General features: G+C 46.9%; 1 protein-coding gene across 2 annotated transcripts; it reads right to left on the reverse strand.

Annotated features, from left to right (window-relative positions):
- Positions 1-583: 583 nt before the first annotated feature.
- On the reverse strand, positions 584-26,078 carry BIRC2 (baculoviral IAP repeat containing 2). Of its 2 annotated transcripts, XM_080814936.1 has the most exons (10): positions 25,729-25,878; positions 22,897-25,015; positions 22,705-22,804; positions 18,799-18,877; positions 17,724-17,772; positions 2,825-3,067; positions 2,126-2,380; positions 1,821-1,862; positions 1,478-1,711; positions 704-1,247 (listed from the first exon to the last, which is right to left on the reverse strand). In XM_080814936.1, exons 2-9 carry the CDS (start codon positions 23,792-23,794, stop codon positions 1,518-1,520), a joined length of 1,860 nt encoding a protein of 619 aa, XP_080671062.1. In that variant the 5' UTR covers positions 23,795-25,015; positions 25,729-25,878; the 3' UTR covers positions 704-1,247; positions 1,478-1,517. The 2 variants fall into 2 exon arrangements, with proteins under 2 accessions (XP_080671063.1, XP_080671062.1); XM_080814937.1 differs by having other exon boundaries at positions 584-1,711; positions 25,729-26,078.
- Positions 26,079-27,573: the final 1,495 nt, after the last annotated feature.

The raw sequence follows: 27,573 nt of genomic DNA on the forward strand, positions 1-27,573 counted from the left end.
AGCGTCTCCACGGGCTCCTCCCTCTGGATCTGTGACCTGAGCTCTTCTTAGGAAGGTACCAGTCCTCTTACATTTGGACTCAGAGGACCGCATTTTGCCTCAGTTACCTTTAAAGGCCCGATCTAGAAAGGCAGTCATACTCCAAGGTACTAGGGAGATCAGGACTTCAGCATACGGATTTGGGGGACACAATTCAGCCCATAACCACAGTGGACCCTCAATCGAGCAAAAAGAAAAGAAGACAAGTTTCTAAAATGATTTCATTCCCTCTTTAAATTCCTTCTCTAGAGCAGGGAGAAGCCTCTCACCAGCAGGAGGCCGTGGAGACAAGAGCCTGAAGGGTGAGGAGACTCCCACTCCCCCCAGGGTGGCCTGTGCGGAAGGCACCTAAAGGAGCTACCTGACAAGAGGACACATGGCGTGTTCATGGTCTGCTCCTTCCCCGGGGCCTCAGCGGTCTGCCGCAGACCCAGGTCTGGGAAAGCATGGGGATGCTTGGGCCCAAGGAGGAGACAAGGACCCCTGCCTGTGTCCTCCTCTTCCCTCCAACATCTCTGCAACAAAGCCATCACACGATTTCTTTCAAATCCCAATGCAGATCGGCCTCATTTTACTTCATTTTTAACATGGATTTTAATTATAATACACAAAGCAACTAGACAGATACTGTCCTCCTAAAAGAATTTCAAAAATCACATTATTTAAGAACACTTTTTTAAAGATTTTATTTACTTGCGAGAGCAAGAGAACAAGGGAAGGGTCAAAGGGAGAGGGAGAAGCAGGCTCCCCACTGAACAGGAAGCCTGATGCGGGGCTTGGCCCCAGAACCCCACGATCATGCCCTGAGCCAAAGGCGGAGGCTTCACTGACTGAGCCCCCTAGGCGCCCCTAAGAACACTTCTTAGTAATTTGTTTTATGAATTCCACTTTTAACAGCTAATATCTGAGTGCTTACAATGGGACAGATACTACTGTACAGTCACTCATTTAACCCTGATAACCCTATTAAGTCATGGAAAAAATACTTTCTAAGTCAGGAGAAAAAAAATGATGCAGTCTTCTTAAAGAATTTTATTATGAGGTTTCTCAGCAGTTAGGGAAAAGCTTATTTACCAGTAAGAAAAAGTCCTTATTTTAAAACACAAGTGGAAAAACACCGAAAAGAATGTGGCACAGTGACTGTGGTGAACTCCAGCACTCCCCTGTCCACTTCCTGTCAACAGCACTCCCTCGGGTCGCGCTCAGAGCTGCCAGAAAAAACACCAAACACGCCCTTGTCGCGTGACACCTCAGGGCACCAAGGCTCCCCCATAAGCTCTCCCTACACGCACATTAACACAGCCCGTCACGCGCAAACCCCCTCATCCAGACGGAGATTACACGGGACTCAGGATATTCACGTTCTGAAACGAGCACTAGTAGCGAAGCAGAAGACAACACAAACGTCCTAATCTAAGACCCAGTAATTCTTCCAGACCTCAGACGGCTTCCAGCGTCCGGCCGTCTTCCGGAGACTCCTACGAGAGGAAGGTGCGCACGGTGCCCTTAATTATGCCCCTACAGATGGGGCACTTTCTCAGAGACGGGGCGCACTCCTGGCACACGACCAGGTGGCCGCAGGGAATGAACACGACGGACACCTCCTTGTCCATGCACACTTTGCACGTCCTCTCCTCCTGCAGCCGCCGCAGCTGCTCCTCCAGCGAGAGACCTGGTAGGAACAACGCACTCGGTCACACCGGGTTTCTACTTCACCTCCCGATTGAAAAAAAAAAAAGAGTAACATCTCCTTTTGGTCTTAAGTCTTCATTTGGTTTTACCTGAAACGTCTTCTGCTGGAATATACTTCATGTTCTTGTCCACTGAGGAAAGAAACACACCAAAAGGCATTATTCCCCCAAATACCAGAGTGCTTCCCCCACTCCTCATCTCCTGGACCACCACGGAGGCCAGCTACAGACCGGGAATCACCCAGTCACACCACTCGGGCAAGGAGAGGACGTCCCTGTTCTAGAACTAGTTAAACGTACACACTAGAGTCGGCTAATTCCATTTACCTTGTTTGTTAAACAGAAACACAAACATAATCCCACAGATTTCTGAAATAATCTTACCAAAAACTCACCAAATAAGTTCTTGTATAACGGAGAGTCGATTTCTTTTAAGCAACTTTTGAAGATGTTGGCCGCAGCATTTCCTTTAACTAAAACGGTATCAATCAATTCTCTTGCTTGCAAAGGTATCTGTGTTTTTTGTTTAATGATATCATGTTCCTGTTTATTAATTACATTGGCCTTTAAAAGATTATCCAGGATAGGAAGCACACAAGTCAACTGTTGAAAGAGAGCCATTCTATTCCTCCGAATTAGTGACAAATCATCTTCATTTAAAAAAGAAAAAAGAAAAAAAATCCATTAGATTTTAAAGGGCTCCAACTATACACACATAGTCACTAACAACCAAGTCTACAAACAATTTAGGCACTAAATAAAGAGGAGCTTGGAAAAGCAGCATAAAATGACTGGTTTGCACTTAACCTTATGCCTGTCGTTCAGGAAACTTCTGCAAGACTTAGCTAAGGCATATCGTACAGTACATGTAACACAAAGGATCTCTGTTTCTGTCATCTCTAAAAGTCCTCAAACCCTGCTGTTCCCCAGAAAGCAGAACTGTAAAGGACACCGACACTTACAATCCCTGTACCTCCCCCCACGGAACGAACGCCGCCGCCTTCCACTTGCATCCCATCACGTCGGTTCTACAAGCACTTCCGTCAAACTCCCTTATCTGACACCCACGATCTGTCACGAACATTCCCAAGTACCTGACGCCATTTCTTCAGTTTGCTGGTCCTTCTCTTCTTCTCGGGACTCGTCTTCCGCATTAAGCAGCGCTACCACGAGCTCGTTCACGGTTCTGTAATTCTCCCCCGTGCTCAGGATCTTGCTCTGCACGGTCTGCCTCACCAGGCTCCTGCTGAAGCCCATCTCCAAGGCGGCCGTCACCACGGGCGTGTTCATCATGACCGCGTCTTCCGAACAACTTTCACCAGGTCCAAAATGGACAACTATTTGAAAAGACATATACCAATGCTAAATTCCGCAAATGTGAAAATACACAGAAAAATCATGACAATGGCACAGTCTTTACTCTCGTGTGCTCATGTACTGGTAAGGCACACGAGCTTTATGCACCAATTACCTGGAATTCCAACAAAGGTGTGAACACGAGAGGATCGACGAGAGTGGAACAAGGGGATATCCTGTTTCAAATATCACTTCCGACACGCCATCTTGGAACCCACTTAGGGAGAGACTCTCTAAGGACAGGACTTAGGAATCCATGTCTTTTTCAATTCCCAAAATGATTCTGATGTCCGGTCCTTCTGGGGAACGAACACGCTGTAGGACGGCGGGTCTGCCCCCGGAAAGCAGGGGACATCAGCAAAGACTTTGCTAGGCTGGCAGCAGTTGGGACTTGAGGGGAAATGGGACCCAGAGAGGTGGACGGATGACCTGGAGTAACCCGGATGGGAAGGAGGGCGAAGTGGAAGAGAGTTCACGCAAAATACACCTAACACCGCAGTGACAAGACGGGAATGCGCTCACAGCGCAGTCGGGAGGACAGAGAGCTGCGTCGGGCGGTTACAACGAACTGCACGGATGAGGACCACGGACGCGGGCGATCGGGGAAGCACCTTCTGGGAGCAGGGTCGGTGCTGACCCGTATGGCACTTGGGTGGAAATCACAAAAGACGTCATCCTTCAAGACGCTTGACCGCCCTCTGCCGAAGAGTGTTCTAGTAAACACGAGCGCAGCACGCCCGCAGCTCAGAGGCACGCGGCAGCCCGCCAGAGGCGGCACCACCACCACGGGGACAGCGTGTGAATACCGCGAAGGAGGCTCAGGGGAACTTCTGACAGAAACCTTCTGGGCAAGACAGCAGCAGGCCTAAGAGCCCTGAGACAAGTTCCTGACGTTCAAGAACTAGAAAGAGGGGTGCCGGGCGGCTCAGTCGTTCAGTGTCTCCATTCAGCTCAGGTCATGATCCGGGGTCCTGGGAATGAGCCCCTCGTCAGGCTCCCCGCTTAGTGGAGAGCCTGCTTCTCCCTCTCTCTGCCTGCTGCTCCCCCTACTCGTGCTCCCTCTGTCAAATATTTTTTAAAAAATCTTAAAAAGAGGGGCACCTGGGTGGCTCAGTGGGTTAAAGCCTCTGCCTTCAGCTCAGGTCATGATCCCAGGGTCCTGGGATCAAGCCCCACATCGGGCTCTCTGCTCGGCAGGGAGCCTGCTTCCTCCTCTCTCTCTGCCTGCCTCTCTGCCTACTTGTGATCTCTATCTGTCAAATAAATAAAATCTTAAAAAAAAAAAAATCTTAAAAAGAAAATTAAAAAGAACAAGACAGTGGTGGGTAGCAGTGAGGAGGGCAATCCCCAGACCGTGTACAGCCTTGCCAGTTTACCTTGCGCTCTAGGTGTGCTAGAATGTTCGGCAGGCATTTGAGGTAAAGAACGGTAAAACCCGATTTGTGTTTTCAGAAGATGATTCTGGCAGCTTTGTAATAAACGTTCATGAGATTCGATGAGGAGACTAGCCAGGTCATCAGGAAGACAGGGATGGCAGCGTGGACTGGGCTCACAGTACCCTGTGGACATGGGGAGATGCACGAAGATTCTGGGCTGTCAGGAAGGCAGGGATGAAAGGGCATCCGGCGGATGAAACACACCAAGAGAGGAGCGGGGAGGATGCCTGGCTTGAGTCAACTTTCTGACCTCAGCAAGTGGCTACCATTAACTGAGATGGGGAAGACCAGACAAGAATAAATCTGAGGGATCCAAGACGAGAGAAAAGGTCTACTCTGATCATATTAACTCGGAAACACCCATTATAATCAAGTAGAGATTTAAACATGTAGCTGGACATGCCAGCCTAGAGCTCAGGAAATGAAGAAGTGACTCTGGGCCAAGTGTTGAGAAATTCTCCATCATTTCTGGTTCGAAAAAGGAACCACTAAAGGAGACTGTTCATGACCAACCAGAGAAACAGAGGAAAACCGAGAAAGTGGCGTCCAGGAAGCCAAGCGAAGAAGGTGTCTGGAGGAGGATGCAGGAGAGTCACGTGAGCGAGACTACCAAATAAGACGTCCCCCACTTGTACTGTGACTCAACAGCAATTTGGAACCCACCAGCGAGCAACTGCACCTCTGGGAAAGCTTTGAGATCCAGGCAGAAGACTGTGAAACCCCAGCGGAGCCCGATGCCAAGGAGAATGGTTGTAACAAGTCAGGCCTGCACCCAGACGGCTGGCTCGCCAACACTGGGCCTGGCTACAGACCCATGAACAGCTCCACACCCTCAGGATTTGGCTACAGGCCCATAAGACTTGATCCTGTCCCCAGCACCCTACAAAAAAGAATGAGGAGGACCCAGGCCTACCCGCGCTTTGGCATACGGACATACAGACCCCAGTTCTAGCTCTCGACGCTGAAACTGCCTGTGAACTGCATCCCACCATGGTCCGGGAGCCACTGGAGGTAAACCGACTAAGTCCGGTCAGAATGCAGAATCCGACCAACCTATCCCAGCGTCAATCTGCGAACAGTCCTGCTAGCACAGGGACGCAGCAGGAGACGCTGCCCAGTGCACACCTGCAGCTCCTGAAAGGCCTCAGCCTCAGTCCACAGCAGCACAACCAGCGCTGGGACCCAGGGAGGGACGCCCCTGTCTGTACCTCTGGAGATCCTGCAAAGCTCCAGCCTCTCCGAACACCATCAGGAAGCAGTCCTGCCCACCAAGAGACATGGCCAGAGACATGCCCACCTGTGCCTCCAAAGCCAGGTCCGCAGACCTCAATCTTGGCAGTAGAACCAGAAACAGCCCCGGGCTCAGTTCCGACCCCTCTCAGCCAGGGCCCAGGGTCCCGTTCTGCTCCAGAAAGGAGCCCTTCCACAGACCTAGAGGGGGCCACACCCGTCTGCACATCTGGTAATAGCCCTGCCACCTGAGGACCCAACTGCGGACCGTGCAGCAGACCCACATCCCAACATCCTGCAGGACGGTGGACTGTCCTCCATCAGGGGACCACCAGGGGACCAAACAGAATCCACGCCAGCCTGCGCCACTGGCAGTAATCCCACCAACCAGAGATCCCCCCACAGACAAAGCAACAGCGTCACAACTGGTCCCAAGCAGGTACCCGCCAAGGGAACGGACAGGAAAAGGTCTCTGATCTGCCAAAACCAGTCTGTAAAGACGAGAAGAGATGTTTCTTTCCTCCAGTGCTCAGACACCAATGAAAGGCTCCTCAAATCATGCAAAACAGGCCACAGGACAACACCAAAGGAAACCAAGAAATGGAGACCTAGGATTGCCTAACAAACTGAATATTATCATCTTATACTCAACGCCATTCAAGAAAACAAAAGTAGGCAACTAAAAAAAATGAACTACATTTCAAAAGTTTAATACACAGAAACCACAAAAAAGAACCAAAGAGAAATCCTGGAACAGAACTGGAAAACTGAGTCAGGAGCTTCAACAAGTGACTTGACCACACCGAAGAAAAAAATCAGAGAACCTAAAGGGACATTATTTGAAATCAGGCAGTTAGAGGAACAAAAAAGAAAAAAGAATCAGAGAGTGAAGAAAGTCTGTGGAAGTTACAAGACACCAGCAAACAAATGAGCCTCTACATCGCAGGAGTCCCAGAGGAGAAAAATGCATCAGAAGTTTATTTAAAGACAAAACAGCTGAAAACTTCCCAAATCATGGGAGAGATTTTCCAGTTGTTACTGTATTTTCCAGCAACAGTAAAATCAAAGAACCACAAGCACGATCAACCCAAACATCATTCTCAATGTGTAAAAGTGAAAATATGAAAAGACAAAGCTGAAGAGAGAACTTTGAGAACAGCAAGAAAAAAACATCTGCTCACATACAAGGGACACCCTCAGCCTCTCCACACCTTGGTCTGCAGAGACGGTACAGGCCAGCAGAGACAGACTCGGAAAAACAAAACCACACCAAGAACAACGACAAAACCATCCTTCAGAAATGAAGGAAAAAAAAAAAGACAGACGTTCCAGAAAACCAAAGTTGAAGGTGTTATTCAATATTAAACCTGCCCTAAAACCAATGCTAGCAGGTTCTCTGCAAGCTGAAATGGACACTACATAGCAACACGGAAACGCGCGCCAGTGCGCACAGCTTTTTGTAAAGGTAAAAATGGAGTCAATTCAGAATACCCTCTCCTGTTACTGTACCTCTGGCATGGAAGTGAAACAGTAACTTTAGTAACTACAACGGAAATAACTTGTTAGACGGACCCGTATCAGAAGTCGGACATCAACAGTGCAAACGGCGCGGTGAAGAGAAGTGAGCTGTTACCAGCATAAAGCACACGAGTCCGTCTCTTAAGACGCTTTACGTGCACATCCAGGTGAGCACAAAGACAAAACCCAGAGCAGACACACAAGACGAAAAGCAAAGCAACCAAAGCACACTACTACAGACGTCAGTCAAGGATTACAGCGTGAGTGGAAGAAATGAACAAAGAACTGGGGGAAAAATCGTAGTCAGTCTCCAGAGGACCAGTAATTACTTTAAAACGTAAATGGACCACATTCTCTCATCAAAAGACACAGAATGGCTAAATACATTTAAAGAAATGAGACCCAACAATAAGCCTCTAAAGGAGACTCCCTCTGGCAGGATGAAAAGAAAAGGGATGAAAAATTCCATGCAAACGGCAACCAAGAGATGAAGAGTGGCCACCTAACAAGTCAGACTTTTGGTCAAAAATCGTTGGGAGGAGACAGAGAAGCCTGCCACAGAGGGACAAAGGGGTCAGCTCTTCAAGAGGACCTAACAGATGCACAGGTGCGTGTGCATGCACCACCAGAGCGCCTTAGCATTTAAACCAGGGGCAGCCGGGCGGATCTGTCAGTTAAGCCAACTCTTGATTTCAGCTCCCGTCACGATCTCAGGGTTGTGAGATCGAGCCCCGCATCGGGCTCTTGCTCAGGGAGGCGTCTGCTTGACATTCTCCCTCTCTCTCACACACAAATAAGTAAGATCTTAAAAAAAAAAATGTTTAAAGCAAATATTAACAAAACTACAGTGAAGAAAAGACTAATACCTACAAGCAGGAGGCTTTAACAGCCCACTTTCGGCGCCGGCCAGAACACCCAGGCGCAGTGTTCATAAGGAAACCACAGACCTGCACAATACTCCGCCGAGGGGACCTCACCCGGCAGCACCCAACACACACGCTTCTCAAGCTCTCGCCCAGCAGTCCTCAGGCCAGATCTCAGCCTCTCCTCAAAGCTGGCGTTAACAACCCGACAAGATGGAAATCGCATCAAGTATCTTTTCCACCTACGATGGCATCAAACTAAAAATCAGTAACAGAAAGGAAACTAACAAACTAACGGAGTCACAAATACAGGAGATTAAACACACTCCTGAGCCACCGACGGACCCGACGGGGTATCAACCAGCCATCAGCAAGTACCTGAGACGGACAAAACCACGACATACCCAGACTGGGCAGATGCAGCAAAAGCAGTTCTGAGAGGGAAGTTTTTAGCAAGAAATACCAAAATTAGGAACACTGAAAGCTCTCCGGGGCGCCCGGGTGGCAGCTGGATAAGCATCCAACGCTTGGATTTGGCTCAGGTCATAGTCTCAGGGTCATGGGATCGAGCCCCAGTCGGCCTCCCTGTGCAGTGGGGAGAATGCTGGAGATTCTCTCTGCCCCTGCCCTGCCACATGAACTCTCCCATGCACGAAAATAAGCAAATCTTAAAAAGAAAAAGAAGAAAAAAAAAAGGCTTAACTTTGTATGTCCAGAAAGCAGAAAAGTAAGGTGGGGAGAGATGGAGTAAGCAGGGGAAGGGGATTAAAATGCACCCATCTTGATGAGAACTGAGTAACATATGGAATCATTACATCGTACCGTTGAAATTAACGTAACAGTGTATTAACTACCCACGAATTTTAAGAAAACTTACTAGTTTAAAAATTAAAAGTGAAAAATACAAACAAACTAAGCCTATGGTGAGCAGAAGCATGAAAATATTAAAGATTAGAACAGACGTAAGTGCCACAGGAACTGTAAAAACAAAAGCAAAAACAAAACAAAAAACAATGGAACACTAGGATTTTTTGAAAAGATAAATGAAACTGACAAACCTCTAGCTGGACCAACCTGCAGGAGAGAGGAATCGTACACAGTGAGAGACGTTACGGATGGTGCACCAAACATCCAGACGGTCCTAGGAGACTACTGTGAGCGACTACACGCTAAGAGACTGGATGATATATACGAAATGGATGAATTCCTAGCAACCCACAACTTAACCAAGACTAAATCAGGTAAAAATAAAGTATCTGAACAGAGCAGTAACAACTATGATAACTAAATCAGTAATCCAAAATCTCACAACAAAGAAAAATATGGAATCTGATGATTTCCCTGATGAATTCTACCGTTGTTTTTTTTTTAAGATTATTTATTTATTTATTTGACAGAGATCACAAGTAGGCAGAGAGGCAGGCAGAGAGGGAAGGGGGAAGCAGGCTCCCTGCTGAGCAGAGAGCCTGATGCGGGGCTCAATCCCAGGACCCCGAGATCATGACCTGAGCCGAAGGCAGAGGCTTTAACCCACGGAGGCACCCAGGCGCCCCATCTACTGAAGATTTTAAAAAGAATTAACACCAACCCCTCTTAAACTCTTTCAAAATAGTTCAGAGAAGGAAACAATCTCAGAATCATTTCATGAGGCCAGATCACCCTGAAACTAAAAGACAGATTAAGGACATTTCAGGCCAATATCCTTGATGAACACAGTCACGAAATTGGGGCGGGGGTGGTGCGCGGCAGGGACAGCTGAAATGGTGGTGGAGTGGGGGGACCTCAGGCTCACCTCGTCCCTTGAACTCAGCCAGGTAACTATCAAGTCATCCTAAATACCCCAGAAATGACCCTGAAGACTGACAGAACAAACTCCACAGTTACAGGGAGACACGAAGCCACACTGAAGAAGGTACAAGTGTGGAAATGTGGTCTGGGAGAAGAAATGGACACAGGGCTGTGGAGGGGAGGGAGCCCTGGTTGCAAAGAAAGGGGAGAGAGGAGCACACAGGAGAACGCACAAGGAGTGTGTTTCCCCAAAGGCACAGTCTGGGAAGATGACTGGGGCTGAATTTCCTGAGTTCCTGCAACCAGCCAGGATTAAAGCCTGGAGTTTCCAAGGTCGGCAGGCAGGGCTTGAGGCTGGAGGGTGCTGCCCTACCACTGGAGAGGAGGTGGGCAAACAACCTGGAGGTGGACAGTGTGGAAACAGTGACTTGAAAAACCTGAAAAACACCTGGCGTTCACAGCGGGGGAGATTACTTGCTCTTCTTGGAGGCAGCATTACAGAGACGCCTCTCTGGGTCCAAAGGCACCCTCTGGCCCCATTTCCCTCCCCACCCCTCAGCATAAACACAGAACCACCTGCGGTAAACAGCACAGCGCCCACACTGGCTGCGTACCCCGCTTATACCAGGTCCCACACCCCACCCCACACACTGCCGGGAAAGCCCATCCCGGTCAAGCTTGCCTCCGTCGCAGAGCGGCAGGCCCCTCCTCCAGAAGACAAACAGAAACCCCTGCCCACACCGCGGCTCCCCACCAGGGAGTTCTGCAAGGCCTCGGTGCTGGTGGACGCGCTGACACGTCTCATTTCACAGACAGACACGAGCACGCCGCATTAAAACTCACCGCATTCAGGCCAGGGACCAAACGCTGCCCACAGCGGGCAAGGAGAGCCTGTGCAGACCACCGGCCCGAAGGACAGAGCAGCCAAACCACAGCAGCAGAGGGCATGCAGCGCACACCCGAGACACTCCCTGAAGCGCCAGGCCCTGGGCACTGCAGGGCCTCTTCTTCTGAAGGCCGTTGTGTTCAGGAGCAGGAGACGTAACAGGCTTTTCTAACACCGAGAAGGAGGAAGAGACTTGGACGAAATACCAAGACGGAGGAATTTATCCCAAATCAGAGAACAAGATAAGGCCACAGCCAGAGATCTAAGCAAAACAGTTATAAGTAACATCTGATGGAAAATTTAAAGCAACGATCGTAAGCACACTCACTGGGCTTGAGAAATGAATGGCAGACTTCAGGGAAGCCCTTACCACAGACATAAGAGAATAAAACGGAACCAGTGAGAGATGAAGAATGCAATAACTGATCATTGAAACAGGCCTGATGCAAGGCAGAAGCAGCAGAGGAATGAATCAATGATCCAGAAGACAAAGTAATGGAAGATAATGAAGCTGAACAAAAGAGAAAGAATTATGGTGGGGCACCTGGGTGGCTCAGTCAGTTAAGCATCTGCCTTTAGCTTGGGTCATGATCCCATGGTCCTGGGATCAAGTCCCGCATCAGGCCCCCAACTCAGTGAGGGGTCTGCTTCTCCCTCTCCCTCTGCCATGGGCTCAAACTGTCTCTCTCAAATAGATAAAGAAAATCTTAAAAAAAATAAATTATGGAACACAAGAATACACTTGGAGAACTCAGTGACTCCATCAAACACCCTAACACTGGTATGACAGGAGTCCCAGAAGAAGAGAAAAGGGGGCAGAAGATTTATGTGAGGAAATACCAGGAGAAAACTTCCCTAATCTGGGGAAGGAAAGGGATGTCCAGATCCAGGAGGTACAGAGAATTTCCCTAGAAATCAATAAAAGCTGGCCAACACCAAGATTCACTGTAGGAAAATCTGCAAACCATAGTGTCAAAGTCTTAAAAGCAACAGGACAAAAGAAGTCCTTAATTTACAAGGGAAGACCCATAAGGCTAGCTGGAGATTCCCCACACACACTTGGCAGGCCAGAAGGGAATGGCATGATGTATTCAACGTGCTGAATGGGAAAAATCTGCGGCCAAGAACACTCCACCCAGCAAGGCTGTCTTTCAGAATGGAAGGAGAGAGGAAGCGTTTCCCAGACAAAACCGAAGGAGGCCATGATCATTCAGTCAGCCCTGCAAAAAATACTACTGAAAGGGCCTCTGTGAGTGGAACAGATCAAAACGATATACAAGAAAGGAACAGAGAAAATCTCCAGAAACAAACAAAAACCAAATAATAAAAAGCAGTACATTCAAATCTATAAATAATTACTCTGAATATAAACAGACTAAATGCTCCAATCAAAGACATATGGTGGCAGGATGGATTAAAAAACAAAAAACAAAAAAGAAGACCCATCGATATGCTGCCTACGAAAGACACATTTTAGACCTAAAGACACCTGCAGATTGAAAGTCAGGAGGATGGAAAACCATTTATTATGCTAGCAGATGTCAAAAGAGAGCCAGAGTAGCCATACTCATATAAGACAAACTAGACTGTAAACCAAAGACTGTAACAAGAGACGAAGAAGGTTACTATATCTTCATTAGTGCATCTGTCCACCAAGATCTAACAATTGTAAATATCTATGTCCCCAACCTGGGAGCACCCTAATACATAAAACAATTCAGAACTAACAAAGAAACTCAATGATAATGACACAGTGAGAGTAGGAGCTTTAACACCCCACTCACATCAAGGGGCAGATCATCAAAGCAGAAAATAAGGAAACAATGGCTTCGAATGACACACTGGACCAGGTGGACATCACAGACGTATTCAGAATGTTCCATCCTAAAACCACAGAATATATATTCTTCTCGAGTGCACACGGGACATTCTCCAGAACAGATCACATCCTGGGTCACAAATCCGGCCTCAACAAGTACAGAAAGACCAAGATCATACCTGCATATTATCAGACCACAACACTATGAAACTTGAAGTCAACCACAAGAAAAAATTTTGAAAAACCACAAATACATGGAGATTAAACAACATGCAGCTAAGGAATGAATGGGTCAACTGGGAAATCAAAGAAATAAAAGACTCCATGGAAACATGAAAATGAACACAATGGTCCAAAGCCTTTGGGATGAAGCAAAGGCGGTCCTAAGAGGGAAGTAGGTAGCAATACAGGCCTACGTCATGAAACAAGGAAAGTCTCAGATACAAAACCTAATCTTACACCTAAAGGAGCTGGAGAGAAAAGAGGAAGTCTAAAGCCAACAGGGGGAAAATATTAAGATCAGAGCAGAAATAAATGATAGAAAAAGTAAAAACAAAAACAAAAAAACAACACCTAGAACAGATCAATGAAACTGAGAGAATTTGGTAAACCCCTAGCCACACTTACCAAAAAAGAGAAAAGACCCAAATAAATCACAATGAGAAGAATCATACCACCACAGAAATACAGGCAATCCTAAGAGAGTATTATGAAAAACTATATGCCAACACACTGGACAGCCTAGAAGAAATGGATAAACTCCTAGAAACACATAAATTACCAAAACTAAAACAGGAAGAATAGGAAACTTGACCAGACCCGTAACAGCAAAGACATTGAATCGGCAATCAAAAATCCCCTCAACACACACAAGTCCAGGGCCGGATGGCTTCCCAGGGGAATTCTCCCAAACATTTAAAGAGCTAATATCTATTCTTCTCAACCAGTCCAAAAAAAAAAAAGAAAAGGAATGAAAACTTTCAAATTCATTCTATGACGCCAGCATTACCCTGATAGCAAAACCAGACAAAAACCCCACCAGAAAAGAAAACTACAGGTCAAGAGCCCTGATGAACATGGATGTAAAAATCCTCAACACAGTATTAGCAAACTGAATCCAATAGTACATTCAACGACTCATTCACCACAATCAAGTAGCGTTCACTCCTGGGCTGCAAGAGAGGTTCAACATCTGCAAATCAATCAGCGAGATCCTGAAGACGGAGAATAAGACCCATATCACCCTCACAGATGCAGAAAAAGCATCTGACAAAGCACATCACTTGTGATAAAAACCCTCAGCAAAGGTTTAGCGGGAACATACTTCAACATCATAAAGGCCCCGTATGAAAAACCCACAGCTAGTATCCTCAGAGCTTTTTCTCTAAGGTCAGAACAAGACAGCGATGTCTGCTCTCACCATTACTATTCAACACAGAACTGGAAATCGTAGCCTCAGCAGTCGGACAACAAAAAGAAATAAATGGCATCCAAATTAGCATTAAAAAAGTCAAACTTTCACTATTTGCAGGTGACATGATACTCTATATAGAAAACCTGAAAGCCTCCACCAAAAACCTGCTAGAACAGATGTTAAAAAAAAAAAAATCAACATACAGCAATCTGTTACATTTTCATACACCAATAATGGAGCAGAAAGAGAAATCAAGGAACTGATCCCATTTATAATTGCACCAAAACCCGTAAGATATCGAGGAATTAACCTAACCAAAGGGATAAAGGATCTGTACTCTAGAAACTACAAAACACTCATGAGAGACACTGAGGAAGACACAGAGATGAAAAAACATTCCATTCTCAGGGACTGGAAAAACAAATATTGTGAAAATGTCTATGCTACCCAAAGCAATCTACACTTTCAATGCCATCCCTATCAAAATACCACCAGCATTTTTTACAGAGCTAGAACAACCAACCCTAAAATTTGTATAGAACCAGAAAAGAGGGGTGCCTGGGTGCCTCAGTGGGTTAAGCCTCTGCCTTCGGCTCAGGTCATGATCTCAGGGTCCTGGGATCGAGCCCCGCATTGCGTTCTCTGCTGGGAGGGGAGTCTGCTTCTCCCTCTCTCTGCCTACTTGTGCTCTCTCTGTCAAACAAATAAATAAAATCTTAAAAATAAAAAAAGAAGAAGAACCAGAAACGACCCCAAATAGCCAAAGGATTGTTGAAAAAGAAAACCAAATCTGGTGGCATCCCAATTCTGGACTTCAAGCTGTATCACAATCATCAAGACGGTATGGTACTGGCACAAAAACAGACACACAGATCAATGGAACAGAATAGAGAGCCTGGAAATGGACCCTCAACTCTATGGTCAGCTAACCTTCAACAAACCAGGAAACAATGTCCAATGGAAAAAAGACAGACTCTTCAATAAATGGTGCTGGGAACACTGACAGCCACATGCAGAAGAATGAAACTGGACCATTCTCTGACACCGCACATGAAAATAGACTCAAAATCGATGAAAGGCCTCAATGTGAGACAGGAATCCATCAAGGTCCTAGAAGAGAACACAGGCAGCCACCTCTCTGACATCAGCCACAGCAACTTCTTACTAGAAATGTCATTGGAAGCACCCTTGCTTCCAGTGACAAAAGCAAAAATGAACTACTGGGACTTCAGCAAGATATAAAACTTCCGCAGAGCAAAGGAACCAATCTACAAAACTAAAGGCAACCTTCACAATGGGAGAAGATATCTGCAAATGACTTACCTGATTAAGGGTTAGTAACAAAAATATATAAAAAACTTCTAAAACTCAACTCTCCAAAAATCCAATAACCCAACTAAACAATGGAGAGAAAACATGAACATTTTCCTAAAGAAGACATACGAATAGCCAAAACACATGAAAAGATGTTCAACGTCACGTCACGTCACTCATCATCAGAAAAACACAAATCAAAACCACAATGAGAAACTATACCTGACACCTGTCAGAACGGCTAGAATCAACAGCCCAAGAAACAAGCGCTGACAAGGAAGCAGAAGGGGACGCCTCTTCAACCACTGGGAGGCATGTAAAGTAATGCAGCCGCTGCGGAAAACAGTATGGACACTCCTCAAAACATTAACACTAGAACTTCCCCGGGCACCTGGGTTGCTCAGTCAGTTCAGCATCTGATTCTTGGTTTCACCTTAGGTCATAATCTCAGGGTCGTGAGATCAAGCCCAGTGTCAGGCTATGCACTGGGCAGGAGCCTGCTTGAGAGTCTCCGCCTCTCCCTCTTCCTCTGTACCCCCTCCTGCTTATGAACGCATGCTAAAATAAATCTAAAAATTTTTTTAAAGAAAAAAAAAAAAAAAAAAACTTCCCTACGATCCAGCAATCTCACTTCTGTGTATTTATCAGAAGGAAACAAAACTACTTTCTGAAAGCTTTCCTGCGTTCCCCTGTTCACTGCAGCATGACTCACCACAGCCAACCATGAGAACAACCCCTAGTGTTCATCAGCAGACCTGGATAAAGAAAATGTGGTAATATGTGCAGAATACTATTTACCCATAAAAAAAGAAGGAAACCCTGTCATTTGCAATAACATGGACGGACTTTATCAGAGGAGTAAGTTCTGAGAATCTAATATCCAGTGTGCTGGGCACAGATTACCGTATTGGATCACACACCTGGAAGTTACAAAGAGTAAATCTTACTACACAAAAAAAGTAAAATTATGTGAGGCGACTGATGTGGTAATCTTAACATGATAATCATTTAGCAATATATGTGTATCAATCACGTCACTTCTTAAAGTTATACAGCATCATACGAGAATTCTATCCTAATAAAGCTGGGGGAGGACGAGATAAAGACTCAACTGTCTGTGGGTACCAGGTCAAGCAGTGGCTTTACAAAGGTGGTGGGTTCTTGGTGACCCTGACAGGAGCAGTTTTTAGTAAAGTAAGTTCAAGAAAGAATAGAAAAGAAATAGGAAAGCAAGCACAGATAAATCTTTCTACACATTTTACTGTAAAAGGAAGCAAGGAAGTGAGACAACAGCTGGAAAATGACATGGGCTCAAGGAAGCGTCTTTTGGGGACTGGCTACGGTGCATCAGGTTCATACAGTGAAATAAATATTCTGGAGACTGAAAACCTGATGCTATGGAAACAGAAGGGGCCGAGCACTGCCAACGCAATATTCTGATGCCGGCAGGAGGCTTGAGGTTCCGAGGACGAAGGACAAGGAGAAAAGCTGGCCTTAGCTCCTTCATGAAGCCAACAGAAAGGCGAGTGGTACGGACACGCCTCAGACTGGTGGCTTTGCTGGGAGGAAATGGGAGCAACCCTCTTCTGACTGTGTCTGTTTCCTCGGTGATGCAAGATTATGAGCTGTGAGTTACGGAAGAGACCACAGAAACTATCAAAGAGAAAAAATGTGACAGTCTCTGTATTAGGGAGCTGCACAGGGTGGTCCATGGGAAACCTGGTTATACATTTAGATCAAGGGCGGTGAGCCCTGCTGTCTTTTCCAGTTCCATCACACAGGAGAGAGTTATCATGTCAAAACCAATTCCAAATCCCAACACCACTCCTGACTCATCTGAGTCATGGGGTATGCCAACAAATGGTGCACTGTCATCTCACTTTGGACACCCAACACATGTCAATGACATACATTAACTATAGGCCAGATGTGGCCAGAACGAAGTTCTAACCAGATCTATTTCCTATTCTTGCACAAATAGTACACACCTAATGAACAGCTAACACCTAGCCCAATTCTTAAATCATCCATCAACCAGCCCTTTCCAAACATACTGGCTTATAGAAAACTCTTTGGACAGCTTACTGTTCACACTTCTCATCTGGTATTCTCTGAGCTATCTGTGATGATTACTTCTCTTCTGCATATGTCCTGTTCCCCAGTTGGAAGGTCAGTATTGAAGAAGAAAGTTTAGCAGACTTGCTAAAACGCTGTATAAGCCTCCTGAGTCTTCGGAGACACATAATATTAGTTAACTTCCCAGCACTTTTTCCTATGTCCTCAGAAATCAAACCCTCTGTTTACATACTTTTATGCTTAACATTCTTATAAAAATTCCCATTCTACATCTGGAATACTTTCATACGTACTTGGCGGATCAGCATTCTCATCTCCAGGAGTATCTGATGTTGACAAAAGCTATGAAACAGGAGAAAAATTAATAGGTAAAGTAAAAAATCCCAACCTTAAACAGAGCAACAGGGTAAGTTTACCTCCAGTAACACACACACTCTTCGGAAAACCAGGCGATTTATATACTTACTTTGCTCTGTTTTACCTTCATCATCAAAAAATCCCCTTAAACTTTACCTACTTCCAAAGAGAGTTCAAGTATTTCTCTAGTTTCAGGGAAGGGGGGAAAATTAATGGTTCCTCATTCCATTTAAAAGATATTTCAGCTGGATCACTCCCAGAGGCTCCAAAGTCCTAACAAGTTGTTTTTGTTTGTTTATTTTTCTGAAAAAGATGGAGACACTACCGATCCTCCAAGCCCACCACCAATTTGTACACTGGGAAACTGATTTTTCAGAACCCTGAAAGCAAGAAATCTTTTTTTTTTTTTAATTTATTCATTTAGAGAGAGCAAGTGAGCATGAGCAGGGGGAGGGGCAAGGGGGAGAGAGAGTCTCAAATACACTCCCCATGAGCAGGGAGCCCAGCATGGGGCTCAATCCCAGAACCCTGAGATCATGACTTGAGCAGAAACCAAAACTGGATGCTCAATAAGCCACCCGGCGCCCCCTAAAAAATTTTTAAAAAGCCCTGCATAAGCAAGATAGTTATAAAAGTAAAAATTGGGGCGCCTGGGTGGCTCAGTGGGTTAAAGCCTCTGCCTTCGGCTCAGGTCATGATCCCAGGGTCCTGGGATCGAGCCCCACATCGGGCTCTCTGCTCGGCGGGAAGCCTGCTTCCTCCTCTCGCTCTGCCTGCCTCTCTGCCTACTTGTGATCTCTCTGTCAAATAAATAAATAAAATCTTTAAAAAAAAAAAAAAGTAAAAATTAAAGGTCTCATTAATTGGATATAAAGCAATTAACCATACTTAATAAGAAAACACAATGTTAAGAAAATAAGAAAACACACATGTGAATATTACTCTTAATAATATTCTTTGTCATTATCATTTAGGAGAATTCAGCGGTGACAAGTATAAAAACTTACTCACCTGCTCAAGAAGGTGAGGGTATCGAGCTTGAATCTCATCAACAAAGTCCTGCCCTTTCATGCGTATCAAGAACTCACACCTATAACAGAAGATGAAAATTACTTGTAAAGTGTTTTACACCTAAAAAAAAAAAAAAAATCACCTGATTTTCTAAAAAAGTGGGTTTCAAACTCTGTGCCCACGGTATTAACATTTTACATCACAACCTAGTACACATATGTAATGAGCAGGAAAAAAATCCTTAAAAACCCTCATAAAACACTAACTCTTACTATGTATTGATGCATTCTGCCATTTTCTATTTAATCACATTAACAAGTAACAATAAAAGGGTTTAGACCTCAAAGGAGCACAAGCTAAGACTTGAAAAATGCTGTTCTGGACAATTTACTTTTGGGGTTTCACATAGTTTCAAAAGCTGTAATTAGTATTCCTAAAATGGGATCTTTCACAACAGAACTGCTTATCTTTCTCAGGGATCCCTCTTCCATTACCAATGAAGCACAAACCCTCCTTCCAAAACATAGAGAAATATTTTCATCTCTATGCATTATGACGGTGTTTCCCAAACACTTGTTCGCCAACTCCCAGAGCCGCTTGAAAGCCTTCCAAGAAGCTCACTGATCGGCCAACTTCCATTTTATCCCTTCGGTAGCTCATTAACCTGCTGCTAACCACAGCTCAGCACCAACCCGCAAAAACGAGCCTCCACCTACGCCCGGCCATGTGCAGAAACTAAGAATGAATCAGAGCTGATGTTCAACATCACACAGTGCAACTTCTAGAAGACAGCAGAAAATCTTTTCTTCCTTAGATCACTCAGCTAAGAGACCAGAAGCATAATCCATACAAAATAAAACTAATAAAATGACATCCTCAAAAGCCACTGTTAAAACAATGAAAAGACAAGCCACAAACTCAAAGGTAGCAAAACACCTGTTAAAGAACGTGTACCCAGAATGTTCTAAGAACTCTCAAAACTTAGTAATTAAAAAAACTTTAAAATGGGCCAAAGAGGGGCGCCTGGGTGGCTCAGTGGGTTAAAGCCTCTGCCTTCAGCTCGGGTCATGATCCCGGCGTCCTGGGATCGAGCCCCGCATTGGGCTCTCTGCTCAGCAGGGAGCCTGCTTCCTCCTCTCTCTCTGCCTGCCTCTGCCTACTTGTGATCTCTGTCAAATAAATAAATAAAATCTTTAAAAAAAAAAAATGGGCCAAAGATTTGGACACTTTACCAAAGAAGGTATGTAGAAGGCAAATAAGCTGCTCACCGTCATTACTCATTAAGGAAATGCTACTTAAAAGCGCAGAGAAGTGTGAAGGCACACCTTCTGGGATGGCCACACTAAAATGATGATCCCAGTTACAGTTAAGGATGTGGAACACGGGGAGAGCTCACGGGCTGCCGGCAGAAACCTACAACAGCACAGCCACTTAAGAAAACAACACAGCACTTCGTAGGAAGTGAAAACTTGCCACACAACCCATCCATCCCACGTCTAGCTGGTCTTCCAAGCCAAATGAAAACATCTGTCACAAATGTTTATTAATGTTTACAGTGGCTCTATGCTTATCGCTCCAAGCTGGAAACAATCCAAATGCTCTTCAACCACTGACTGGCCAGAATCAGCAGGGACCACGGAAGCTCATGACTTCAGTCTGTCACGGAGATAAACAGCTCATTCTCACGATGTTCTCAGTCGTCATACAGTTTTTAGTTATTTTTGCTCTGGGACGGATTAATTTACATTCATTATGATTAAAGCAAGTACAATGAGCCCTGGCTCATATATCACCCCTCCTCTAAGACGTTCAGTAAGAACAGAGATCACTGCCGTCATCACTGTTCCATCTCCAGCATCTAAAACATTCTCCAGTCGGCCCTCAGACACATGACAAGTAAATACACCGATAACAATTATCCATTCTGGTTTTCCATTTACTGAGATTAAAGATTATCCACAATTAAAATTTGCGGCTTTCCGAAGTGTTCACACAAAGCACCCTAAGCCTTTTTCCCTTATTTAACCATTTCAACAAAACACAAATGATGGAAATAAACCAAAATTTTGTTTTCTTTTGTTTTACAAAGGACAAAATGCAGTAATTCCAACCCCGGAACTGAAAAGCTATTTTTGTCTTTCTAATACTGTTATTAAATTTCAAATTTTATGCAACTAATCCCATAGAGCCAAGCATAATCTAGTCATTTAAAATTCTGACAAAATACACTTTCCTAAGTAATCTAAACAATATGTCACTTTCAAGAATTAGAAGGTCAAATTTTACCTTGTTATATCATGAATATTAAACATAAAATTTTAAAACACAACTTTTAACAATGTACTGACCCATAATAAAATATTTCAAGTTTATATTAAAAAAACCGACATAGGGACGCCTGGGTGGCTCAGTGGATTAAGCCTCTGCCTTCGGCTCGGGTCCTGATCTCGGGGTCTTGGGATCGAGTCCCGCATGGGACTCTCTGCTTGACGGGGAGCCTGCTTCCTCCTCTGCGTCTCTCTGCCTGCCTCTCTGCCTGCTTGTGATCTCTGTCTGTCAAATAAATAAATAAAATCTTAAAAAAAAAAAAAAACAACAAAAATATGTTTTAATTTCCTGAAGGGGTTCAAGAGATTCCTCGTCATTATAAAAGGCGCTCACAGGTCAAAACACTGCCCTGTATGATCCCACCGATGGGAGATACCTAGTCAGACTCAGACAGGAGAACCGTGGCTGCAGGGCTGGGGTGGGGGGCAGGTATGGGGAGTTCCTGTGATGAGTATAAGCTTGGGAAGATGAGAAAGTCTGCTGGTAAAGACGGAGGAACAATGTGAATGTACTTAATGCCACAGAACTATAAGCTTAGAAATGGTTAAAATGGTAAATTTTGTTATTTTTTTCACAATTTAAAAAAAACTATCTAGTCCAACACCCCCACTATACAGATAAGGACAGTTTCAAATAGGTCACACAACTACTCCAAGTTCACACAGCTCCTCAAAAATGAAGCATTTCTAATTCTATTTCCACGAACAATACTGCCTCTCAATTCTTTGCAGGCTTCAAAAGAAAACAGGACATACTGCTAGAAACACAGTGACTAAGATATCAGAAGATCTTATCACAAGATAAACTGTACAGAAAAAAATAATTTACAATTATAATCAGATTTAATCAGCTTTCCTTATATGCATTTTTGTATTTGCCTTTTTCTAGATCACTTTATGTCCCTTCTTATTCTCCTTTTCTCTTAAATTTTTTCCAATATATGTTCTTTTGTGCAATTTTATACATCTTTGTAACCCTTAAGATTTCTTTAAAGCAAAAATGGGAATTCTACAGATAAAACATATGGCCATAATGATAAATGAATCCTCAAGAATAAACTAAAATTAGGGGCACCTGGTGGCTCAGGTGATTAGGCATCTGACAATGATCAGGTCATGGTCTCAGTCCTGGGATCCAGCCCAAGATCAAGCCCAGCACCCAGTCTGCTCGTCTTCTCCCCTCCCTGCCCATCCCACTGCTAGCATTCTCTCCCTCTCTCAAATAAGTAAATCTTTTTTAAAAAAATCACAGCAAGTTATATTATATCCTGAATACATGGCTTACAAAAGAAAAGAGAACATTCTAAAACATTTTTATCAAAACAATTAACGTGAAAATTCGGGTGTATTTTAAGTTATTAAGCAAACTCTACACCCAACGTGCAGTTCAACGGTCCCCAGACTGAGAGTCACATGCTCCCCCGGCTGAGCCAGAGGCCTTCGATTTAGTGCTTTAAAAGACCAATTTCCCAACAACATAAAGGCAGCTTTGTTATACCAAAATGTAACCTAAATTCTGCAAGCACACCTGCCTCTTGTAAGCACAGTCTGGGGCAGTAATACCTTTCAAAATAGTTACCTTGGAAACCACTTGGCGTGCTCCACCCATGCGTCGTCTCCAGACTCCCAACACCTTAAGCCACCATCACAACAAAAGCATTTAACATCATCATTGCGACCTAAAGAAAACGAGACTGAACTTAAACACACATCCTAATACGTAAAACAAAGTGAACCTGATAAAACATACCACCACGTGAGAGTTTCTTACCCACGTAATAGAAACCAGCACTTGCCAGCTGCTCGGGCCGAACCGGTACGCTGGGCGGCCAGTACATGAACGTTCTCAGTCGAGCCGCGTGTGTCTGCATGCTCAGATTTGAAATGCTAAACCGCAGTGTCTCCAGAGAGTTTTCCAAAAACGGGCAGTCGGGGAAATGTCTGCGGTGTTCTGACATCGCATCATCCTTTGGTTCCCAGTTACTCAGGGTCCCGCCACAGGCAAAGCAGGCGACTTTGTCTCCAGGTCCTATATAGTAAAAGCCAGCTCTTGCCAGGTCTGATGGTGACAGAAAGGTTAACGGCCACATATGGTAAGTGAGAAATCTGGCCTCCTCGGTACTCATTGCATAACTGTAGGGGTTAGTCCTCAATGCGGAGAAGTCTTCTACGGCTCTAGGATTAGCTGGGCTTGGTGCGAGGCTGGCACGAGAACCACTGAAGGAGCCACCATGTTCCGAAGTGGGAGATAATGAATGTGGAGAACTGTGTCTCACTGGAGAAGTCGTCTTAAAGGTGGAATCCCGGCTCGTGAGAGTGACCAGACTGTGAATAAAACTGCAGCTAGGATAGAGCTGTTTGTGCTTTTCAACAGGATTGTCCCCAGGTTTCCAGTTGTCCAGCATCAGGCCACAACAGAAGCATTTGACCTTGTCATTCACACCAGTGTAGTAAAAACCAGCCCGGGCCAGACTCCTCTCGGAAACGGGAACGCCGCTGGGGAACGTTGAGTATGTAGACATTCTATAGAGTTCACATGAAAAGTCGTATTTTATTTTCTGTTTCTCGCCAGTGGTCTGATTTGGTAAGATCGTGCTATCTTCCATGGTACTCTTAATTCTCTGCCATGAAGAACCTGGGACAAGTCTTTGGGAAGTAGTTTTGTGCATGAGCGATTTTACGTTTTAATGGCCAAAAACCTTCAGATGAAATTTCTCCTCTCTTCACGTGAAATTAGTTCCTTTACCACACAGAAGAATCAAACAATAGGCTCCTACTTAATGTAAAATTCACTACACCTTCTTTATGGGATTTATGCCTGAGTTTACACTCAGGTGGGATGAATATCTATCGTAAATTACCACGATAACATCTAGTTCTGTTTCAGGTTAACTCCTATTAACTCAACAGCTAACTGCTCATTGCTTGGTGTAATACTAATATAAGGCGTGAAAGAAATTGGCACAGTTACGGAAATGTGCTAAAACTTGATATTTTGAGGGTGATATTCCCAAAATTCTAAAAAATTATAGGGTACCTAAATTATGCTTTCAATATGCTTTTAGTTACAATCTACAAAGCCTATTCATCAAGCCAATTACTGATTATGCTACAAGTGGGAAAAACTATATGCAGGTTTCTTTGAAGCCCTTTAATATGATATATTTTTTTTAAATCTCGTTTTATTCTAGCAAACAAGAATTAAAGTCTTCTTAGGGTCAGATTATTTATCTGAAGGCTAGTTTCACACAGGTTATCACCACGGTATTAAGCGGGTTGGACTAGCTACAAGGACAGCTTCTGGGGACATCAACACCCACAAGCTTTGCTGAACCTACACCTGTTTTAGTGTGCATGTCAAACAGATTCTGCTTAAAGCTAAGTGCTAACTCTTCCATCTCTGTTAAATACTGTATCTGTTCCCACTTCCGGCTGCATCATGGTCTGTCCTCCTCACTCTGCACACCGGTTAGACTTGCTCGACTGAAGGTATGGTCTTCATAAACCATTTAACCATAAAATTTCCACAACAGGAACTTTAACACTGCCTTTAATGATTAAATAGCCTGTCTTTAAACATCATGTATCTAAGTCATTCATTTTGTAAAGAGAAATCAACTTAACATGACACAGCGCATCCTTCCCAGTGTGTCATCACATATGAGTAACTATTACGAACAGAATCGTTTACGCACAACAAACCAACAGTTAACCCTACTGGCCTCCTTTCTTTAGACACCTGACCCTTTCAAACTATACTTCGTACACAAAATTACACTCCACAGCATTCCAGCTATATCCCTTTACAAAGTTTCTGGGTCTCCATAATAGGGTTTATCACTGCCGGGGAAAGAAATGAGGGGAAAGACGGGCTCTTCCAGGCTGTGAATCTGAAAAGAAAAAGAAGGCCGCTTCAGAAAGCCGCGCTTTCCCGGTAACGAGAACGAACCCCCGCGTACTCAGTGCCGTCCACGGCGACTTACGTTCAGAGACGGGTCAGCACAACCTTCTCTAAGCCGATGCACCGCGGCCCCAGCGGCAGTCACGGCACGTTTTAAAGCCGTCCACCTCCGCGGGCAGCCCGACACGCCCTCCCCGGCAGCGCCCTCGCTCCCGCCCCCCTCGCTGGCGACTCGGCCCGGCGGTCAGCGGGCAGGAGCGCCGCGTGCGCACCGCAAGTGGGCCCAGCAGCGGGCAAGTGACCAGGAGCGACGGGCGTCAGCCGCTCACCAACGCGAAGCCCCGGGCGCCGCGACGAGCCAGCGCGCACGCCCGCCTCGGCCACGGGCCCCAGGCGGTGAGGCCCGGGCGGTGGGCCCCGGGGTCGACCGGCCGGCGGCGCAGGGCTCCTCCGACCCCTCCCCCGCCCGGGACCCGGCTGCACGCCTTGCGGGGACGCGGCGAGAGCGGGGTCCAGCGCGCGCGCCGGGCCGGCCCCCGCACAGCTCGGCCCTGAAACCCCGACGAGAAACGTCCGCGACCGGGGGAGCCCGCAGCCCGCCGCGCCCCTGCCCCCGCGTCCGGCCGAAGGGCCGCGACCTCCCCCCGTCCCTCCCCGCCCGCCAGCGCCGCTGACCCGCGCCCGCAAGGGGCCCACACTCACCGCGGGGCCGGGGCAGCACACGCGGACACGGCGCGACAGCCGGCGGCCTCCCCCGAGCCCGAACCGCGGCGCCCCTCGGAGATGCTGCGGGTCGGCGCGGCTCCGGCGTCCCGAGCCCCCGCCCAAGCGGGGCACGCGCTGACGCACGCTGACGTCCGCTGACGTCAGCGCCGCGCCAGGGCGCCGAGATGCTGCGTCCCGGAGCGACCGGACGCGCCTTCCTCGGCCGGCGGGGCCGTCCCGTGGCCCGCGCAGCAGCTGTCTTTCTGCCTCCGCGCCTCACATCCTCCTGGGGCGGCGGGGTCGGACCGTCGGGCAGCCGGCGGGAGCGCCGCGCTCCGCCCCGCCTCGCGGACTCCCTCCGGGGCGGTGCCGGCGTCTGCGCCCGCGCCTGCGCCCTGGGCACCTGCGGGCGGCGAGGGCTGCGGCCGGCGAGGGCTGCGGCCGGCCGGCGGCGCTGGGCAAAGTCGGTTACAGCCCGGCCTGCGTCGTGTCCGGAGAACCACGTCGCTCTGCCGGCGCTCGGCGGAGGCCGTTCCGGGGGCGGCGGCGGCGGGGGCGGCCCCGCGGGGAGCGGCAGCGACGAGCGCCGTGCTCGGGGCAGGGGAAGTCCGGGGTCGACGCCTCAGAAATTTCCAGACCGCCGGGCGCTTGGCGGGGCGGCCCGGGGAACTCCGTGCCGGCTTCCGGCCCCTGCCCGCCGAGCCCGAGGGCCCGCGCCGGTCGCTGCTGCGCGGGGGGCGGCTCCGGGGCTAGACCGGGAGGCCGCCGGGCGCTCGGCGCTGCTGCTCGGGAAGTTCCAGAACCTTCCATGCGGGGATACACGGAGAAAGCGGTTCGCTGTGGAGTCGGGGCCGTCTGGCGTGTTCAGCTCTGGTCGCGACCAGGAAGGTCCGAGGACGGAGACAGCCTCGTGCCGCGGATGTTCCGCGCTGCGGAGCCGCGAACACTTCCCCAGCCACGTAGTGATCCGGGCGTCCCGAGCTCCGCTCTGCGGCCTTGGGTCGCGCACGGCCGTGGACTCGGTGTCCGCTCGCTCGGCCTCGCGTCTGCAGGCCCGGGGCGCGCGCGGCTGCGGAGGTCGCGTTGCGGCGCTTGGCGCGGTTCTGGGGAAGGACGCGGTCCAGGACGGACAGGGGAGACGGCCGGGCTGGAAGGGACTTGTCCGCCAGATGCTTCCGAGATGCAGCCGCAGCGGCAGAAGCGGCCCCGCGTGAGCGCGCGGACGGGGGCTGCAGCCGCGGGAGCCCGGCAGGCGGACCTGCGTGGCGCGAGTGTGTTTGCTAGGACGTGGGTATCACCTATTAGGGAGAAAAGGATTAAATGGCCAGTGAGTAGTCCTAAACGTAGTTACTCCAAAGGAAAATAAAATTAGACTGTGACCTATTAAAAAAGTAAAGAAATTCTGTGGATGAAAGCCGTGAAAGGAAACAGCTGTTGTTACGAATCTGGGGATTAAACCTATTTCCTGACTTCTAGTCCACTGCAGTTCTCACTACTGGTGCTGCAGGGTACAAAAAGTAATTTTCCTCTACCCTCCTAGGTTCTTGGCTGAGACCGCCCTCCCGTAGAAAGATCAACCGCAGAAACACACAAGTTTAAGGACATGTATGCCTCGTGTATACACACATGGAGAGGCCAGAATACGGAGGAACTCCACGAAATGGCCCAAGCCATCATCTTGAACTCCACCTTCAGCTAAAGACAAAAGATGTTGGGGGTGAGGAGTCAGTTATGGGAAGTTACCAGAAAAGCACAGTTAAACAAGGGTAAAACTGCTATACTGATTTAAGTCCTTGCCTTCTCCATTGATAAGAACTTCTAGGGATCTGGTCATCCCCCTCT

The sequence above is a fragment of the Martes martes genome (genome assembly GCF_963455335.1).
Source record: "Martes martes genome assembly, chromosome: 10".
NCBI classification, from domain to species: Eukaryota; Metazoa; Chordata; class Mammalia; order Carnivora; family Mustelidae; genus Martes; species Martes martes.

Bases quoted from the DNA above. Each gene is read 5' to 3' on its own strand.
- BIRC2 (XM_080814937.1), bottom strand. From the start codon at position 23,794: ATGCACAAAACTACTTCCCAAAGACTTGTCCCAGGTTCTTCATGGCAG. The intron at 17,773-18,798 runs GTGAGTAAGTTT...CCTGTTTCATAG, and splicing joins ACCCTCACCTTCTTGAGCAG to CTTTTGTCAACATCAGATAC. The intron at 1,863-2,125 runs GTGAGTTTTTGG...TTCTTTCCTCAG, and splicing joins GTTATACAAGAACTTATTTG to TGGACAAGAACATGAAGTAT.